General features: G+C 36.7%; 1 protein-coding gene across 1 annotated transcript in view; it reads right to left on the bottom strand.

Moving 5' to 3' along the window:
- Positions 1-1,712: 1,712 nt before the first annotated feature.
- Positions 1,713-19,312, bottom strand: part of LOC127949650 (vang-like protein 1) — a 111,881-nt gene continuing 94,281 nt past the window's right edge. The window contains exons 7-9 of the mRNA XM_052547101.1: positions 8,772-8,922; positions 6,276-6,510; positions 1,713-4,101 (exon numbers count right to left, since the gene is read on the bottom strand). Of these exons, the coding sequence (XP_052403061.1) occupies positions 3,841-4,101; positions 6,276-6,510; positions 8,772-8,922 (647 nt within the window). The 3' untranslated portion in view covers positions 1,713-3,840. The remainder of the gene's footprint in view (positions 4,102-6,275; positions 6,511-8,771; positions 8,923-19,312) is intronic.

The following is a 19,312-nucleotide window of genomic DNA, read 5'->3' as shown; positions in this document are numbered from 1 at the left end:
AGATGACTTGCTGAAGTTCAAACCGAGCATCAGAATGGGGAAGAAAGGGGATTTAAGTGACTGAACGTGGAATTGTTATTGGTGCCAGAAGGGCTGGTCTAAGTATTTCAAAAAATGCTGATCTAGGGTTAACAGAGTATGGTCCGAAAAAGAGAAAATATCCAGTGAGCGGAAGTTGTGTGGAAAAAATGCCTTGTTGATGTCAGAGGAGAATGGCCAGACTGGTTAGAGATGACAAAGGCAACAGTAACTCAAATAACCACTCGTTGCAACCAAGGTATGCAGAATACCATCTGTTAATGCACAACACATCGAACCCTGAAGCAGATAGGCTAAAGCAGCAGAAGACCACACCGGGTGCCGCTCCTGTCAGCTCAGAACAGGAAATGGAGGCTACAATTCAGACAGGCTCACCAAAATGGGACAACAGAAGATTGGAAAAATGTTGCCTGGTCTGATGAATCTTGATTTCTGCTGCGATATTCAGATAGTAGGTCAGAATTTGGTGTAAAGAACATGAAAGCATGGATCCGCATCCTGCCTTGTCTCAGTGGTTCAGACTGGTGGTGATGGTGTAATGGTGTGGTGTGTGTTTAAACCCCACATCCTACCTGAGTATTGTTGCTGACCATGTCCATCCCTGTATGACTACAGTGTACCCATCTTCTGATGGCTACTTCCAACAGGAAAATGAACCATGTCATAAAGCTCAAATAATCTCAAACTAGTTTCTTGAACATGACAGTGAGTTCACTTTACTCCGATGGCCTCCACAGTCACCAGATCTGAATCAAATAGAGCAGCTTTGGGACGTGCTGGAACGAGAGATTTGCATCATGCAGTCGACAAATCTGCATCAACTGCATGATGCTATCATGTCAAAATAGACCAAAATCTCTGAGGAATGTTTCCAACACCTTCTTGAATCTATTCTACAAAGAATTAAGGCAGTTCTGAAGACAAAAGATACTTGCAAGGTGTACCTAGTAAAGTGGCCAGTGAATGTATATTGTATACTATAGTGTAGATAGCTACTGCATGTAAATGTGTTTGGTTTTCTTAACCTTCTGATAATGATTTTAGAACCTAACATCTTTAGCTCAGCAGTATGGAGGGACATCTACAGATGGAGCTGCAAAGTAATTTAATTCAGTAGAAACTACATCTGTGCACCACTAGACTAAGGATAAAACTGGAATGCAGAACACTTACCCTCAGACTCAGTTACCCTCACCTTCATATGGATGCTTTTTCCAACAAGATTAATGATAATCCAGATGCGCCCATATGACTCATACCCATATGACTCGCACATATGAACTAGACCAACCACATGTCTGATGTGACCTATGAGGGCAGCCGAGCTCTGGCAAAACTGAGGTGAAAATCCAGTGTGACAAGTTTAAAACTGCAGTTTCACCTTTGTACAGAATCACAGAAAGGCTTCTTGAGTGATTTACTGCCACGGCATGTATATGCACATACAGTACAGAGTCTCACAGGGTTAAATGTACACTCTAAACTTAAAAGTGCGACACTGCTGATTTGTTTACCCTTTCGTTATTTGGAATCAAAAGGAATGAACATTTATAATCTGGCCTATATGAGCTAATTCAGGACAAAAGATCAAAATACAGTTATAAACCATGCCTACAGTTCAATAACCTTAACAATATATTTTGGCAGTAAGAAAGGTTCCAGATGACTTTCAGTGTTATTGAAAATGTCTGTTTTATTCAAATGTATGATGTGAGCTTTGAAGCATTTGTTATAACAAAATCAGGCATACAAAGAGTGCCCTTCAGCAAGTGAGATGCGAGTTGTAAATTGTGAATGACTTAACACATACATACACACAATGTGTAAAAGCAGAGGCACAGTAACATTATAAGTGGTTTATATAAAGTAACTCAGTCCACAATATCACGGTCTTAAAAAACGTCTTAATATAAAAGTTTTAGCAAAAAAATAGCATTTGATAACATTGGAATATAGAAGAAAATGAGGGACGAGTGAACAATAATAATGACCCATGATAAAAACCCAAAGTAAAAAGTGTAGTAAAGTGTAACCTAAAATGACAGTCTATGTGCAAAAACAGATCAATGAAAATGTTAACACATCCAACACTAAAGGGTGATGTGATTGTTAATTCTTCCAATGACAGAAAAATGTAAAGTGATAAAGTAAAAAGTAAAAGTAAAGTGGAACACAAAAGATGTTGTGAGAAATGTTGATAACTTATCCTTTTAACTGATATATATTTCAGGCAGTCTATTCTTTCTAAATAAATAGAAAATTAAATTGTATGTTATGCATAGATATGACATGATATTTGAACACTTGTGATAACAATCCTTTTAAAATTACCCACTCTGAAAAAAAATCAGCTTTAGAACAATTTTGCGGTCCTTAACAAGGGCTGACAGCAACATTCTAAAATCAAGGTAAAATGACCAGTGATCATGACCAGTTGTTTCTCAGCAGTATCTCAACATTGGCAGACAAAACATTCTATTTCTCTGCGGGGACATTCTTTAATTTCATAGACCTTAATGAAATTCTCATGAGCTGTTTGTTAGTTTTTTATAGCTACACTGCTGTAAGGCATAGAACAAGAAACAGGACAGGACACAAGAGATCAGATGTGTGAACTCATCTGAACAGCTCAAATTGAGTCCATGTCCAATTACAACTCCCTACAGTCTGCTGGAAAGTGCACCTCTTAAAATACATGACATGCAGAGTACAGGCCAAGCAGTTCTTTATTCCCAGAGATCTGGGATTTAAGCATATGGTTTAAGTGATCATATTTCTAACTGTCATAAGAAAAAAAGAAGAAGAATTGTGCCACAAAGAAAAATAGGTACACAATCTCTGTTAATTTCTCAAAAAATTGACAGTATCTGCTTATCATAAGCTTAACTGTATTTGCATCCATAAAAAAAAAAAAAATCTCACCAGATTTTATATCTCACCAAGAGCTTTCATCTTAATATCAGCTTTTCACGTCATAATTATTTGAATTTTGACTTTTTGTAAAATCTCTGGCTTACTTCATATTATTTTTAATCTAATAATAACTACATTTTATCTCATAATTATTTAAGTTTTGACTTAAATCACAATTATAAGATTAAAAAGTCAGTGATAAACTGTGAGTCAAAAATATGACATACTTCTTGCATAATTTTAATTGTGTAATGTTATATATTTATATAAACAAAGACGTGTCCTATTAGCACAAACAAGCCTGTTATAAATGTGCCTTGGAAATGTTTGATGTGCATTTACAGTAGTGGTAGGTCATTTGGCTGAGAAGATGTGCTTGTGAATGTTATGATGGGAAAACCTGCGACTATAACGATAAAGTAATTGGCCAATGTTTCTGAAAGTTTCATCTTTTCAGCTCCAACTGCACTATTGTGGATCTGGCAGAATGTCTGCAGATCATATTCCCAGAGTGTTTTTATAAAGCGTAGCAAGGCAGAGAAAATGTGCCCATTTGAGTCCATCCATCTCTCTGTGGTCTACTGAAAAAGTATCTGACTGCACCCACTATCCACCATCCTTTACTGTTTCTGTATTTTACAAGCATTAATAGGTAGTGTCAGAAATTATATTTAATCTCCATAACAGTTTTATCTGATCTGATTTTTTGGTTTGACTGCAAACGTGTTAATTCCAATGAACATTTAAGCATGAACAAAACAAATTCATAAAAGAAAAAGAAATATATTTAAACATTTGATATACATATATATTACTTGAAAGTGGAATAAAAATACATCCCAGAAGAAAATCTGTTTTTGCTGAAAAAAGAGAAAAAAAAAAAAAACTCTAAACTGAAGTCTCAGACTGCAGTCGAAGGACAAATTTGTGTGACTTTGGGTCAATGAATTCTTCATCAAGCTTAATATAAGGTATCTTTTTGGTAGTGACTACTAGGCTAAAGTCAATGCATTTTAGCAGAAAAATGGTCCCGTCTTTCAGACCACTGGTAACTGAGGCTTCGCTGATAAGGGTCCACTGCCTGGCAAGCCAGCGGTCCTTTCCATACTGCAGTGTAGGGCCTGTGGTCAGATAACTCTCCAGAAATGCCTGAAAAACAAAAACACACTTCAGCATTATAGTCAAATAACAGTCGATGTGAGTTTAAAGTAAAACACCACCGTTTTCTCCATATGTTCTTCCCTCAACTTGGACAAGCTGATACGATAATCATATCTTTGACTCCACTAAAGCCCTGTTCATACCAAGAAAGATAACTATGAAGATATTAGTGTTCAGACCAGAGGACAATATTTTCTGTTTATTCTAAGCACACACTAATCTGCCGCTTTAAATTCTTGAGCTCGTTATAGCAGGATGGGTTCTGATTGGGTGTCAATGTTTGTATCATTCATCAGCTGGAAAAAATCAATCTGAAAGTGATTCCAACTATATTGTTTCTCTGTGCCTTTTTCCCTATAGCTGTAGCGTGGACTCTGCTATTCTTCAATATTCAGAACGATTTTTAGAACTATATTTTTATCGTTATCTTTATAGTTATCGTCCTTGGTGTGAACAGGCTTTAAAAGTTCCACAAACTTGATCTGAAACCCTGGCACATTGTCTTGATCTAAACATACGGCATCCTAGATTCAGCTCAATCATGGCATACTACTGTGAGCAAACATTTACATTTGTACAGTTTTGTGTCTCTCATAGGTCTCACATAATATTATTTAAATACACTATGTAGGTTAAAGCAAAAAAAAAAAAAAAAAAAAAAATCCTGAAGAAACTTTTTCCGGGGCTTGGGGGTTATGGGGGCACACACATACAGGGTTATTTGGCAAACAAAATGAAAATGATTTTCCTTGATTCTAACTAGTAACCATTGATATTAGCCCTTGACAGGCTCAGACTACAGATTATGGTGGGATATTTGAAACAGGAATGCCAAGAAAGTTTATGTTTAATGGTGCAAACACGTAACATTTAGGGTGCTTTTGATTTTAAGTTTTGCTGGTTAGCTTTGACCTTCACAGGGTACATGACCTACAATCTAAAACATGACATTTCTGAAATAATTTTGTTAAAAAGAAATAAAGGTAAATTAAATACTAGGAAATTAATATGAAATAGAAAATATACAAAGACAGTTTACTACACAAAACTACAGTTCAGTTAAAAAAAAATTACAATGAAGAATCCAAGAACTGTAACTTAAACAGGGTTTGTACAGATATTGCAAAATACAATTCCAGGACTTTCAAGTGAGTTTTCCCAGATGAACATAACACACTCACCAAATATGCAGAGGACTTTAGCCCCTCTCACATATACAGTATTTACTGGTAAATTACTGTTTAGAGGTCATGTGTGAACAGGACCTTTTCAAAAATCCCGGAAAATCGTTCTGGTAATCATATCATTCTTATGGAAATTACGTGATTACGGTTTACAAACCTCCACTGCTTTTTTTTTTTTTTTTTTTTTTTAAATAGTTTTTCTATGTAAACATGACACTAGATCTTTGCCTTTTGCACCTTGCAGCTTTTTTAATGTTTCACGCTTGAGACCCAGGCTTATTTTCCATTTATCAGCTAATGCGCATCTCGTTATTATAAGAGCAAAACTTCTGACTGGTTAGTAATGTTAGTTTGGTTGAGAGTGAAAGCGGTGTTCCTCTCATACATTAGTAGGCGAACTCATGAACTTGAACGTGATATCAACAAGTGTTTTTAAATGTAGGATGACTTTTTCCTGCAGCCAAACATCACACTCCAGCATGGTGCTGGAGAACTTTAAGCCCCGTTTATGTTTACAGCTGCATCTAAAAGCTTAGAAAGTTGAATTGTTCCCTTGCTGCCCTATTAGACATTGAATTTGCAGGCAGTGTTTGCACATGGAGGTACCTTAGATTTTAGAGGCAGCATTATAGTTGAATGATTTTTAAACAAAACAGTATAGGTTTGGTGACAATTCTCAGGCACCGTCTTTATTTTTAAGCTCAACTGTCACAGATAAGTATGTGCAGGATTGTGGTATATCAATAGCAGAGAAGGATACATTAATGCTGCCTTCAAAAATCAATCAGATGAAAGCATCTAAGCCGACAGTATATGACATTATCATTGGATTCAGAAATGTCTGGCTGCCTTCCAATCTCCATATGCTGCCAATCTTTATTGTGAAATGAACCCCTTTAAGATTATTCATGATCACCCTGGGATTATTTTGTGATAAAAAAAAGACCTGGCTGGGATTCTTACTGTCAGTGGCCTTACCTTGGGTGTCATGTTGTTTGTGATGCAGAAAGCTAAGTGCTGCTGTATGCTCTCCATGCTGTGGAGGTGCTGTTGTCTGGTGGTACGGAGGTATTTCTGCAGTGCTCTGGCCATGGAAGGGAAGATGGCTTGAGCTGCTTCACGTGGGTCCATCACATCACCAGGTGCCTTTTTCTTTTCCTCCTCTTGCATGCGACGAATGTGTGTAAATGCCTCCTCGACTGCCACCACCAGCCTGACAAAGAAAAGTGTGTCGTCACACAGTCTCAAGTTTCTCTAGTTCAGTTTCATAATCTGTTGTTGTCTAGAGCAGTGATTCCCAAAGTGTGAGGCACTGTAAACTGGGGAATACAGACTTAGACTAAGTACAGTGTATAAAAAAAAGTTGTGTTTCTATGCAATTATTTATCAAATTTACTATTTCTGAATTAAAAAGTTTGCAAAGTAAATCCTACATCAAATTTTTTTTGTGTAGTACTGAAATTATGTTCACATTTAAAGGGATAGTTCACCCAAAAATTCTGTCATTAATTACACACCCTCATGTCATTTCAAACCAGTAAGATCTCCGTTCATCTTTGAAACACAGATTAAGATTTTTTTGGTGAATGAGATCTCGGACCCTCCCATAGACAGCAAGCATACTACCACAGTCAAGGTCCAGAAATGTAGCAAGGACTAGTGCTGTGTTCAAAATATCGTTATGACGATGTATTATCACAGAGATTTTACAATACGAAATTGTGGCATGTGCACAGCAGTGGACAGTGCTTAATTTGGATACAAGAATACAGTTTAAAATTGAGTGGAAAAGTGCAAGGTTTCTAAAAAATAATGAATAGAGTCTAATATAGTCTAAACAAGGTTTACTCTGGCCGCAGAGGAACACAATCGGGGTTGCCTGATATAAAGAGATGTTATCCCCGAAACATTTAGCAATACGGAAATATCTGTTAAGCGTGTTACCTATCTTTGCCAACCCTGTGCACGCGCTCTCCTTCCACTATAATCACGCTTGCTTTCTGAAAACACCTGTTCGCTTACAGTTTAGCGATCTCACTTCAATATTCTATTCTCAGAACATTGTAATTCATCAAGTTTTTATTTACACGAGAGAGAGAGAACGAGAGGAGAGTGGCTGTGCATGTATAAATTACCTCTGTTTTGCCACATTTCTCTATTAACATTGAAGCTGTGGCTTTAATTCCTTTGGAAACAATGTTACCAGCTACATGTTGAGAGAGATAATGTAGCTCTTGAGCAATTAAGCTATTTATGGTTTATAAAAAGCTAAAAAGTTTGTTCCCGAATGTCTGATTGCACGCAAAGCGTGATCTGTGTGAGTGACTGAGCGTGTGTGTGCATAAGATACAGAAGACAGTGCATTAGCTTAGAACTCTTCACTTTATTTTTGTAAAGTAGAGTGCATTCATTTGCGCAAAGATAATTTTTTTATATATATTAATATGAGTAAATTAAAATATACATTTATTAGAATGAGTAAATTATTATTTATGGGCTTAAAAGCTAAATACAAACAATCAGAATGTTGTACCTGGTGCCCAATGTAAACATTAAACATATGCCATTACCTATATTGTACTGTGGTACAGTTATGGAGGCCCTTCATATCGCAGAGGTCAACTGCTTATAGTTAGCACTGGCCTTAAAGTATGCAGTGTTTCATATACAGCTGTTTTACTAAATTCTACTGAGGTTAAGTGTAGTCCTATATTGTAATACGCATCATATCGTGACTTTGCTGGTGATACACAGCCCTAGCAAGGACATCATTAAAATAGTCCTTGTGACATCAGTCGTTCAACTGTAAATTTATGATGCTACGAGATTACTTTTTGTGCACAAGGAAATAAAAAATAACAACTTTATTCAACAATTTGTCTTCTCTGTGTCACTCTGTCGCTCTCTTTTAGAGAGTATCCACTGAACCTAAACAATGTTCGCTGTTCTGTGTCAGCTGCGCCTCGATATTCATCAAAATATCTTAATTTGTGTTCTGAAGATGAGGTCTTGCAATGACATGAGGGTGAGTAATTAATGAAAGAATTTTCATTTTCATTTTTGGGTGAACCATACCTTCAATCTACAGTGTTGACAATATACAGTATATGTACTTACGTAAACTCACATCTTATGTGTCAGATTCAAATGGGAGGACAAAAATGTATTGCTCTGCTACTTTAAAAAGCAGGGTCACCAAACATATGAGAACCTCTGCATTAGAGACTGAGAAATGCAATCTTTTGTCTGATTTAATCACTTAATCACTATTAGAAATGATCCCATTTCATGCTGATAATCTATTTCTATCTTGATTCATTCATGATAAATATCATAAGCAGGCATTATCACAGTTTAAAAAAAAGCATATTGCAAGTCTATAAGCTTATCTCTCCAACTTTTCATCATTTATTCTTTATAAGTAAAATTATTTGCCAAATGTCTTTCTAAATCTCTACACTAATGTTGTCTCACCTAGCCTTGCGTTTGCGGACACGTCTCTCATGCTCTGCCTCTTCGTAGTAGAGGTCGTTATGACTGCTGTCTCTGCGGCGGGCAGCAGCAGCAATCATTGCTCGAGACTGAGACTGGGCTATACCAGCAGCTGCATTATTCCCTCCTGGACCTGATCATGATGGGACACACATGCATTGAAATTGTTTAGTCAATTCACCTTGATAGTGATTTTTACATTGACAGATTGTGTCAAAGCAGCTTCACCGTGATGAACAAGAAAAATAGCAGAATGGAAACTCAACTATGGAACCTGCTGTGAAGCAGCTCTAAAAGCTAACAGTGTCATTACTCAGAACAAGTCAGTTTAGTGTTAATTCAGTTCAAATCAATAACAGTGAATTTGTGAATTTTACAAAAGGCATCAATCGCTTTTGTTAGTTCAATGTTGATTCAGCACAGTTCAAAAACAGTGTCAGTGTTGCAAGATGTGATTCAGATGTGGAGCAGCTCCACAAAAGACAATAATAGTTATACTTGATTCATTTCAAGTCTTTGTTCTCACCCGGTGGTGCCAGTTTAATAGATTTAAGCCAAACCATGTAGTCTGTATGAGAAGTGTGTACTGTGTAGAGGTGTGTATAGTGGGTCCAACTTAACTCATCATAATAGATGAGATTAGGATCCAAAAAAAAGGGTAATGAGAGAAACAACTGAGATATACTGCATGAAATTTAAAAAGAATAGGTCACCTTAAAATTAAGTCATCTTTTACTCTTGCCCAATATAGTAACGTGAATTTCTTCTTGTTCACATCAACACTCTGGTGTCAAGTAAAATTTATATTTAAAGGGGTCACATGATGCTATAACAGAATATGTAGACGCTTTAATGTTCAAAAAACATATTATATTTCAAATACTGTACATTATTGTAGTTCATCAACTACAATTGTGTATGTAGTTCATACACAAGCCATGATTAAAAAAAAAAGGTGATTTTTCAAAAATCGGACGCCGAGGTTGTTTTGTTTCTTCTAGATAGGAGAGTAACACTGTGTCTACGCCGAAACAGCTAAAGTCTGTCTAGAAAATAATTTTATACTTGTCAATACATCATAAATAGAAAAATAGCTGTTTTCTGTCGAGGATTTGTCATGTTGTGCTATGCCGCATTCAGTGTAGACCATAGATATGTATATGTATCTATGGTGTAAAGACCATCACTGATTATAATGAATTCCACAGTATTTTGTTGAGCCAAATTAGCACAAGTCAAGTTGCGATACCAAACAGTACCACAGAGAGATGCCAAAGACCACTAAATCAGCTGCCTTTACGGATCCATTCAGAATCACTAAATCTGTGGCCATAATATCTGCTCATTATAAAATACTCTTGCTTTTAAGCCAAATACATGCTGAAAAGAAAAACATTTCTGACATTTGAACATAAGTCACTATTCTCCCCACAATCGTCGGTCTTTCCCCGCATTAGCGCTGGTCTGAACTTACTGTTTGAATTAATTTACTGGATCCTTGGCCTTTCCAGGAGTTTACTGGTTTTAAATTATGTGATCGCAAAAGCCTGCTTCTTTTCATTTTAAGTATTAGTATAATTTTCATTTTCGGTATAAAATACTGACTCAAATTAGTAATCAAAAATTAATTATTATTCTACTCCCCTGTATAATACACCTACCCTGACAGCCCCACACACTCCGCTTGCATTCATTCACGTGATTGGTCAAAATGAAAGGTAATCCCGCCTGGGTAGTGTGATTTATATAGTGACATGTCAGAAGTGTTGGTATGCACAAAAAAGTGCAGGTACTCTAAAGGCAAAATTTTATATATACACTTCAAGCACTGGATGTGACCCTGTCTCTCTTTCACATGAACACACAATGCAATATTCTACAGGGCGCAAAACTCCACTTTTGCACAGTCAATAGCAAATACTTAAACCACTAAGAAAGGTTCACAAAACTGTCATCCATAAAATGTGTTTCACAAATTCAAAAATCTGGGTTGAGCTGTTCTGTTGTAAATAAATCTTAACCAATGATACCTCATTGCATCTACTTTCGGAAGGCCAAATAAAGTACATTTGCTTTCGTATAGAAACAACTGCTGCAATAGAAAACTGAAAAAAAGGCATCAAGGCACGTCTGAATTCAATGTTAGCTTCAGTTCCTGTCTCCTGAGATGCCTTCATCTGGCTGATTTTGAAGGCAGCATGTATCCTTTCACTGCCTTTGATATCTCACAATCCTGTGCATTCCATTCTATGACAGTTAAGCCAGAAAATAAAGATGGTGTCTGAAAGTCGCTGTCAGTGGTCAGATTGTGTGAAAATGCATGTTTTTGGTCAACATTTTCTACTTTTTATGTATGTTTTGCAATAATGAAATATCCACTTAGTTATCACCAATGCTCACTATATTTTGCTGTAGATCATTAAACCATTACTCTGCCTCAGAAGCCTGTACAAAATCAGTTTCATGAGGTGCCTTCGTGGAAAAAGGCTGCCTGCAAAGTCATTGCCTGATACGGCAACGAGGAAGCAAGTCACCTGCCTAAGTTTTCTGATCCAACCAGCTTATCCCTGACATTGCTGCATCAACACTACTGTGGTTCCTGAAACCACACCCTCTTTCTTTGCAATGAACATTTGGCCAGCATTATGCTAAAATTTCCACATCGACGTAGATGTGGGGGTATGTTTGAATGAGGCATTTTAGCCCGGTCAAATTCACCCTTTTCTTTTAGAAAGAATAAATCCTTTTGTGGGAGACTTCGAGCATTGTAACTGCAGATCTTATACAGTACATGCACAAATAGCTACATTGCACACTAAAGAAAAGGAAAAATTGAAAAATCGCATCATACGACCCCGTTAAACAAAATTGTTTAAATTATGTTCTATAAGAAATGTTATTTGCTTTCAGCCAAAACTAACAAAACAAGCTTAAACCAGAAACCATTATTTTTGGTTAGTACAATATAAAAACGCACTTTAAATAAATTACATGGTCATTGAACTTTTTTTCAGTGCACTGATTCTGGAAATAGTGATATGCCGCGTTTCCACCGAAATTACCCGGAACATTTTTACCAGGAACTTTTTTTCCCAGGAACTTTTTTCCCCCCAGACCTGTTGCTTTCTGCGTTTCCACCGCGGTGTAAAGTACCGGGTAGATTAGGCAAATGACTGGTGACGTAGGTCTGCACGCGTTTCTCAATACAAAGTACCTCTGATTAAAAAAAATAAAAAAAAAGTACGCTGATTTTGGACGTGCATCCTCGGTAGTTAGTTCAGACTTTGTGCATTCGACTGGGGAGTGTGATGTCTGCAACTACGCAAGTCCGGTAAATCTATAAACAGCAGCGTAACTATATACTATATATATATATATATATATATATATATATATATATATATATATATATATATGATACTTGATAACTTCAGTCAGCTCGTCTTGGCTACTGCAATTTTCCCTACTGTATATTTACAATAAAACGAAATATTCGTTTTCATTTAAACATAATAACAACTGCAGAAATGTACTTAGGTCAGGGAAATGTGTATATGCAGCCATTACAATGAAAGAAATATTATATAGACTTGCCTTTTTTATTTTCATTTTAACATATAGATAAATTGAATACAGACCAAAGAAAACCTGTTAGATTTACCCCGCAGCTGAATTATATTTTATGTTTAACCACTAAAGACACATCAGAGCCAGCGGCGCATATCAGAAGGTCTATCCCAGGAGAGGCTGCTCTCTGCGGATACAAGAGGACTGAGCTCCCGCTGATTGAGTGGAGCTCACCGTCTACGAGATCGGCGAAACACATTTTTAAATAGGCGCTGTCTTTATAAATAAACCATAGATTTGAGTTTTAAACAACTACATTCTCGCCTGAAATACTTTTAAAATTACATTTCATGACACAATAACAGTAATATTTGAAAATTATCCGAATAAATGGTGGTTGAACTCAACCAATGCTGCGTGAACTCAGATCGCTTTGGCTACTGCAATTTTCCCCTCAGTATATTTACAATAAAACGAAATAGGATATAAAATACCACTGCCTCCTTTCATTTTCATTTAAACATAATAACAGCTGCAGAAATGTACTTAGTTCAGGGATAAGTGTAACGTACAGCCATTACAATGAAATAAATATTATATAGACTTGCCTTTTTATTTTCATTTTTACATATAGATAAATAAATTGAATACAGACCAAAGAAAACCTGTTAGATTTACCCCGCAGCTGAATTATATGTTATGTTTTAACCACTAACGACACATCAGAGCCAGCGGCGCATATCAGAAGGTCTATCCCAGGAGAGGCTGCTCTCTGCGGATACATGAGGACTGAGCTCCCGCTGATCGAGTGGAGCTCACCGTCTACGAGATCGGCGAAACACATTTTTAAATAGGCGCTGTCTTTATAAATAAACAACAGATTTGAGTTTCAAACAACTACATTCTCGCCTGAAATACTTTTAAAATTACATTTCATGACACAATAACAGTAATATTTTGAAAATGTTGATCCGAATAAATGGTGGTTGAACTCAACCAATGCTGCGTGAACTCAACCAATCAGCATGTTTAGCGCCAAAGTCCCGCCCCCGAAAGTTCCGGAACTTTAAAAAAGTACCACCTCGCCAGCAGGGACTTTCTGGGGGGCATTTTTTTACCCAGAACTTTTATTTAGTTCCTGGTTCCTGCGGTGGAAACACACCAAGTACCGGACCAAGTCCCTAGTTCCTGGGTAAAGTTCCTGCGGTGGAAACGCGGCTATAGAGAGTAACAAGGTTTGTGTCAGTATTGATAAGTGCAGACTGTGCTTTATTGACATTTACCAATCCAGCTGACTGAAAATATGTTTTGGCTTGTAATATATGGCCAGTTTTCATGTCTGGCATCAAGTCAGTGACATGTTAAATCTTTTTTTTTTATTTTTTTTTTTTTATAATAAATGCTTTTGAGATGGTTTTGATTCACAAAACTGGTGTGAATGAATTAACAATTTCAGTTTGTTCCGCACATAAATCTTTCATACTACTTTCAAAGAAAAGAGTTGCATGGATTACTTTAAATAACTTTTGTGTACTTGTTAAAGCTTGAAAGCTTTGTAACTGCATGGAAAAAAATGCTACCATTAAACTTATTTTGTATTCCACAGAAGAATGTCATGTGGATTTGGTATGACATAAGGATAAATAAATATGACACAAATTTCATTTTTGGATGAATGACGCCTTAAAAATTCCTTCACCTTACTCAGTATTCTTAAGGGGGGGGGGGGGGGGGGGGGTGAAATACTCATTTTCACTCAATCTCCTGTTAATCTTGAATACCTATAGAGCAGTACTGCGTCCTCCATATATCCAAAAAGTTTAGTTTTATTAAATTTATAAGAGAAAGATAGTCTCTACCGATTTTTTCCGGAAAAAACACGAGCGGCTGGAGGCGTGATGTGTGGGCGGAGCTAAAGAATCACAAGTGTGCGTAAGCTTTTGCGTTGAGAGCGTGAGGAAAAAAAAAACATGACATTGCCGTGAGGAAAAAACCATCATCCAAAACAAACCATGGCTAACAATCAGATTCAGCCGTACATTAATGATCCAGAATCAGATCCCGAGGCTGAAATTGAACAAGAGCAGCAGCAGCAACGACCACAGCAGGACGTCTCTATGTGGTATGTAAGTTATTTAAACTGTATATATTTGCTTAGCGGTTTTGGAAAATGACAAAGTTCCACTTTGTCATTTTTTTTTTTAGGTTTACATGTGGGAAGTGCAGTTTTGAGGCGGAAAACGTTTGCTGCCAAGAAATAAGAACCGGTTATACTTATGTCTTGAAATGCATTATGTGGCCAGCTAAACAAATGTATTAAATACCATACATCGCATGTTGTTTACTTGATATGCTTAAGCGCCGATAGCGAAGTTAACAACACAGAGATTTTTGAAGCAGTTTTACTCACCGCCTGCGGTTCCAACACATGATCGTGACCCTTTTTCGTTGGGACTGCATTATCCTTAAGTAATAAACGATATGCAAATCCGGCGTCAAACTGGGCCTTGTTTGTAAAACAAGCATCTTCGAAATGCAGGGAACAAACAAAAACACTTGCACAACTCCGTTGATGCTCTGTAAAAATAAACTCCATCCACTGGTCCCTTTGGTGACATTTCGCTCTCTCGCTCTGATCAGTGAATGTCTCTGCTCTGCTCTACGGGTGCGCGCGTGCTCTTCCAGAAGAAGTGCCCTTAGGATCCATATAAGGAAATTCCGCTCCATCTAACGTCACACAGACCCATACTCGAAAAAAACTTTCCGAAACTTGTGACAAACCGGAAGGTTCAAACATACAACTTAATTTTTTAAACTTTGTCCATGTTTAGCATGGGAATCCAACTCTTTAACAGTGTAAAAAACTCAGTATGCATGAAATAGCATTTCACCCCCTTTAAGGTATTCAAATCCAGCCCCTCTTGAGACTAGGTGTCAAAAGTCTGTTTCCATATTCATCTATGGAAACTTCAAAGATTATATTTTATGCCTGTAATAAATATGCAGCAGAATCTTAGTCTACCAGGAGCTGCTGTCAATGTATGTTGATAGTGGGCTGGATGGTGAATAAGTGATGAGGTTCAGAACTCATCTGTTTCTCTACTCATCTCTGAAATTGAAGGAGATAAGCTAACTACTTAAGACCCATACAATAAAAACTTTTTGTTTATTTTCAAAAGCAAAAATGAATGTTTGTATACAGCATTATTATTTGATCATGGTGGGTGTAAATAAGTGCACAATGAGAATCCAAACAGAACCATTTTTAATAATATCTGGAATACCCAGGAAACAGGAGCCATGGTAGCAACTTGGCTGATGAAACCAGGGGGACAATGGATGAAACAAAGATGATGGAGGTTGGGTCCCAGGCTGAGCTTAGGAGACTGAAACCTGAGGTGATACTGGAGGCCTGGAAGGCTGAGGCAGCACTACAGACTCACAGGACCGAGATAGAAACAAGCGCATGCTTGGCAGACTGGAGCAGAATCGGCGGGTGTGAGGACCATTGTAGAACTGGAGAAGAGGAGGAGCACAGCAGACTGTGAGGACTGATGGAGCACGGTGGAGCTGACGGGTGGGAGGTTGAGGTAAAGTCCAGAGGATCCTTTTGCCAGGACGAAAATAGAGACCGGAAAAACCAAGGTCCATCCATGCAGCATGGTGGAGTAAATGAAATAAGATCCAAAGAGGTGGAGGGTACCAGCAGTGTGGCTGATGAACTGGCTGACTTTATAGGAGGTAGGAGAAGGATCTCTGGAGACTCAGGATTTTTTGAGCTGGACAGAACCAGTGGAAATACAGAAGATATGCAAATGTATATGCTCAGGAAAGATGACATAAAATTAGAAGAGCTTCTGTGTGCATCCTGCTGACTTTATTTACTTGCTTTTATCACTTTTGTTCTTGTTCTCATGCCCTTGTTAGCTAAGCAAACATACTCAATTGGCAAGAAACCCCACAAGGGTCAGACTTGTGATGGTTTTAAATTAACTGACTGACAAACCCTTTATGACAGCTGACTGTTGGCATGGTATGTCACGGTATTTGTCAGATGGCAGGATGAAGTTTCACTAAATGCTTGTTACCATGAACAACCCAGCAAACTACCCACAACCCAACCATTTCCAATGCAGGACAGAATGTAATTGTTTGTGGGCATGTTGGAATGTGTGGCTGGTCAAGTACAACAAGACAGACAGGAAGACTTGCAGATCAAAATCAAAAAGAAGTGTGGGAAGTGTATGGAGTGAAATGTGCTGGAAATCACACACAAAAAAAATAAATAGTTTTTGCATTTTTCTTGGAAACCAGTGTGAGAGGGCATCTAAAAACATAGCAGCCAAAATCACACAAAGGAGAACAGATCGTGTTAGAGTGGTAAATTATATATATTTGATTGTCTCGGTCAATACACACACACACACACGAGTGCTGTCACTAATAAAAAAACCATTAATCACATACAGAAAAAATATTTTTGTTTACATAATATGATTAACATTTAGATTGATATTATTGATATTATATAATAATATATTTAATCCATAAACATAACCTTTTCTTAAATATATACATGCATGTGTGTGTATTTATGTATACACACACACACACATTTATTATGTGAACAAAAACTTTTATTTTGGATGCGATTAATTTTGATTCATCATTTGACAGCACTAATACACACACACACACAAACCCACACACACACACACACTAGGGTGACCATATGTGCCGTTCATACGGGACACGTCCCAGCCAGGATTTTAATAATGCCTAAAACATCCAGAGCAGCTTGACCAATAACATGCAGGTATTGTACAGAATCGACCAATTGTGGGGCTGCTTGTGAGAAGGTGCGATCTAGAGTGAACGATCAAAGCTATGCAAATATGCGCACGTGTTTGATCGTTCGAATTGACTTGAAGCATCGAAAAAAACAAAAAAAACAAATTGCGCCACAATCCTTCAAGTCAAACGAAAAAACATACACGTGAAAGCGATTCAAAAGCATTCAAAAGCTCTGCTCTTTATAGCTCTCATGAATGTATCACAACGATCAACCTGCACAGTGCAAATAGCCAAAATCTGGATATTTTAGGCAATATTAAAATCCTGGCTGGGACGTGTCCCATATATGGGATGCATATGATCCCCCTAACAGACACACACACACACACACAGGTGACTTTGGGAACTTTTTTGTGACCCAGGATGATTACTAAATTTCAGTTGGTTCTAAGGTAAATGCATAAATTACAAACAATAAATTAATTATATTCATGGCTCCCAGAGTATGAAATTTAAATATGCAACTGTTACAGTCACACACAAAAGTGAAGTCCATCTAAACATCCAGCTGTAGAGGTGCAGACATGTATAAACAAACTCTTTTTTACCCTCTGAGATCTAAGGGTATTATTGGGGCCTGGAGAAGTTTTATCATGCCCTGACATTTTTGCTTTTTCAGTTGCTTATAAACATCTAAATGGCTAAAGTCTAATCTCACTGTAATCAGCACATACTGGGCTATAATAATATGTGAGCAGCATGTATGTACAAGATAAAGTTATGTGTGGTTAGTGAAAAACAAAAAATTGTAAATCACTTGAATAAGGCCATAAAACATACAGAACATTGGTTCCCGAGAGTTTTGAGAGCTTGTAGTGTAGAATTTTCCTTTCTAAATGATGTGAAAATCATCTTGTTTACTCACAGAAAACAATATATTGATTACAATTTTTTAAGACACTTTTTGTTTGTATAAAGTCATTATTGAGTAGGCATCAACTATCATGAATATCATTATGATTTACACCTGAGAAGACAAAGACCAGCATAATGAGCGGCATAATGAGCCTTTCAGTCAGGTTTGTGACTGAGAGGGACGAGTTACAAGAAAGAATGTGAGGACAAAATAAATGTATATATTTTTATGTTTGTAGTTTATTTAGAATATATTTAATTATCCCACAAAATAATGTAATATTCACTTGTGAGTCCAATTAAACAGTTTATTAAGAACAATCAAAGCTGACTTTCAAAGCTGATTTTTTTTTTTTTGCATCATTGCTCCAGGCACAAACTGATTTTCTAAAAAAAAAAGAAAGAAAAAAAAAAAAAAAAAACATTTATTGTTATTAGTATCATTATTATTATTATTATTACTATTATTAATGTGGAAAAGAGCTGAGAATATTTTTTCAGGGTTTTCTTTTTGTTGATAAATTGAAAGAACAGCAATATTTGTTACATTTGTTACGGTTACATTTATTTATTACATTTATATTATTTACATCAAGCTTTTGTATGGTATAGCGTATATTGTTATTAAAACTTCATAATGTTTCACTTAATTATACATTTATTCAGGAATTATAGTTTGGAAAAACTAGTAAAACTAGTAAACTATGGTAGTAAAATGTTTATACATTATGTTAAACCTAATACAAGTTTATAAATAAATAAAAAGAGACTTACTCATGTTTATGATCTCTGCTGAATAAAGCACTTCATTCTTTTTTCTGAGGAATTCTCAAATCCTGAGGTAATCCTCATCACATCTTCTTGGGTTGAATTATGTCTTATTCCTCTCACCATGAAGCAAACAGTAAAATAAAAAAAAAACTTGAAGAGTCTCGCTGCATTGTTTTCTGTTGTATGGGCGTATTCAAGCCGTGCGCTTCAGTGAAACATTATAATCTCAAAAGCAAGTGGGCGTGGTCCCATCAGATATAATGAAGGGAGATGTGAAAGACTGGACATCGCATAGTTTTCATATGGATTACTTTATCACAGAATAAAGTTTTCGAATTGTTTACGGCAGCACTTGTTTAGTTTAAAAGTAGACATGTCGAGCTTTCTATATATACAGTATATCTCTCTCATGTCTTTTCGTTGAGTATTCACTGAGTTATGGTTCATTTTAATGACGCGTTTCTAAATGAAGATCA

This window comes from Carassius gibelio, chromosome B1 (assembly GCF_023724105.1).
Source record: "Carassius gibelio isolate Cgi1373 ecotype wild population from Czech Republic chromosome B1, carGib1.2-hapl.c, whole genome shotgun sequence".
Taxonomy (NCBI): Eukaryota; Metazoa; Chordata; class Actinopteri; order Cypriniformes; family Cyprinidae; genus Carassius; species Carassius gibelio.
Note: the sequence above shows the minus strand (reverse complement) of the source record. Positions and strands in the feature narration are given on the sequence as shown.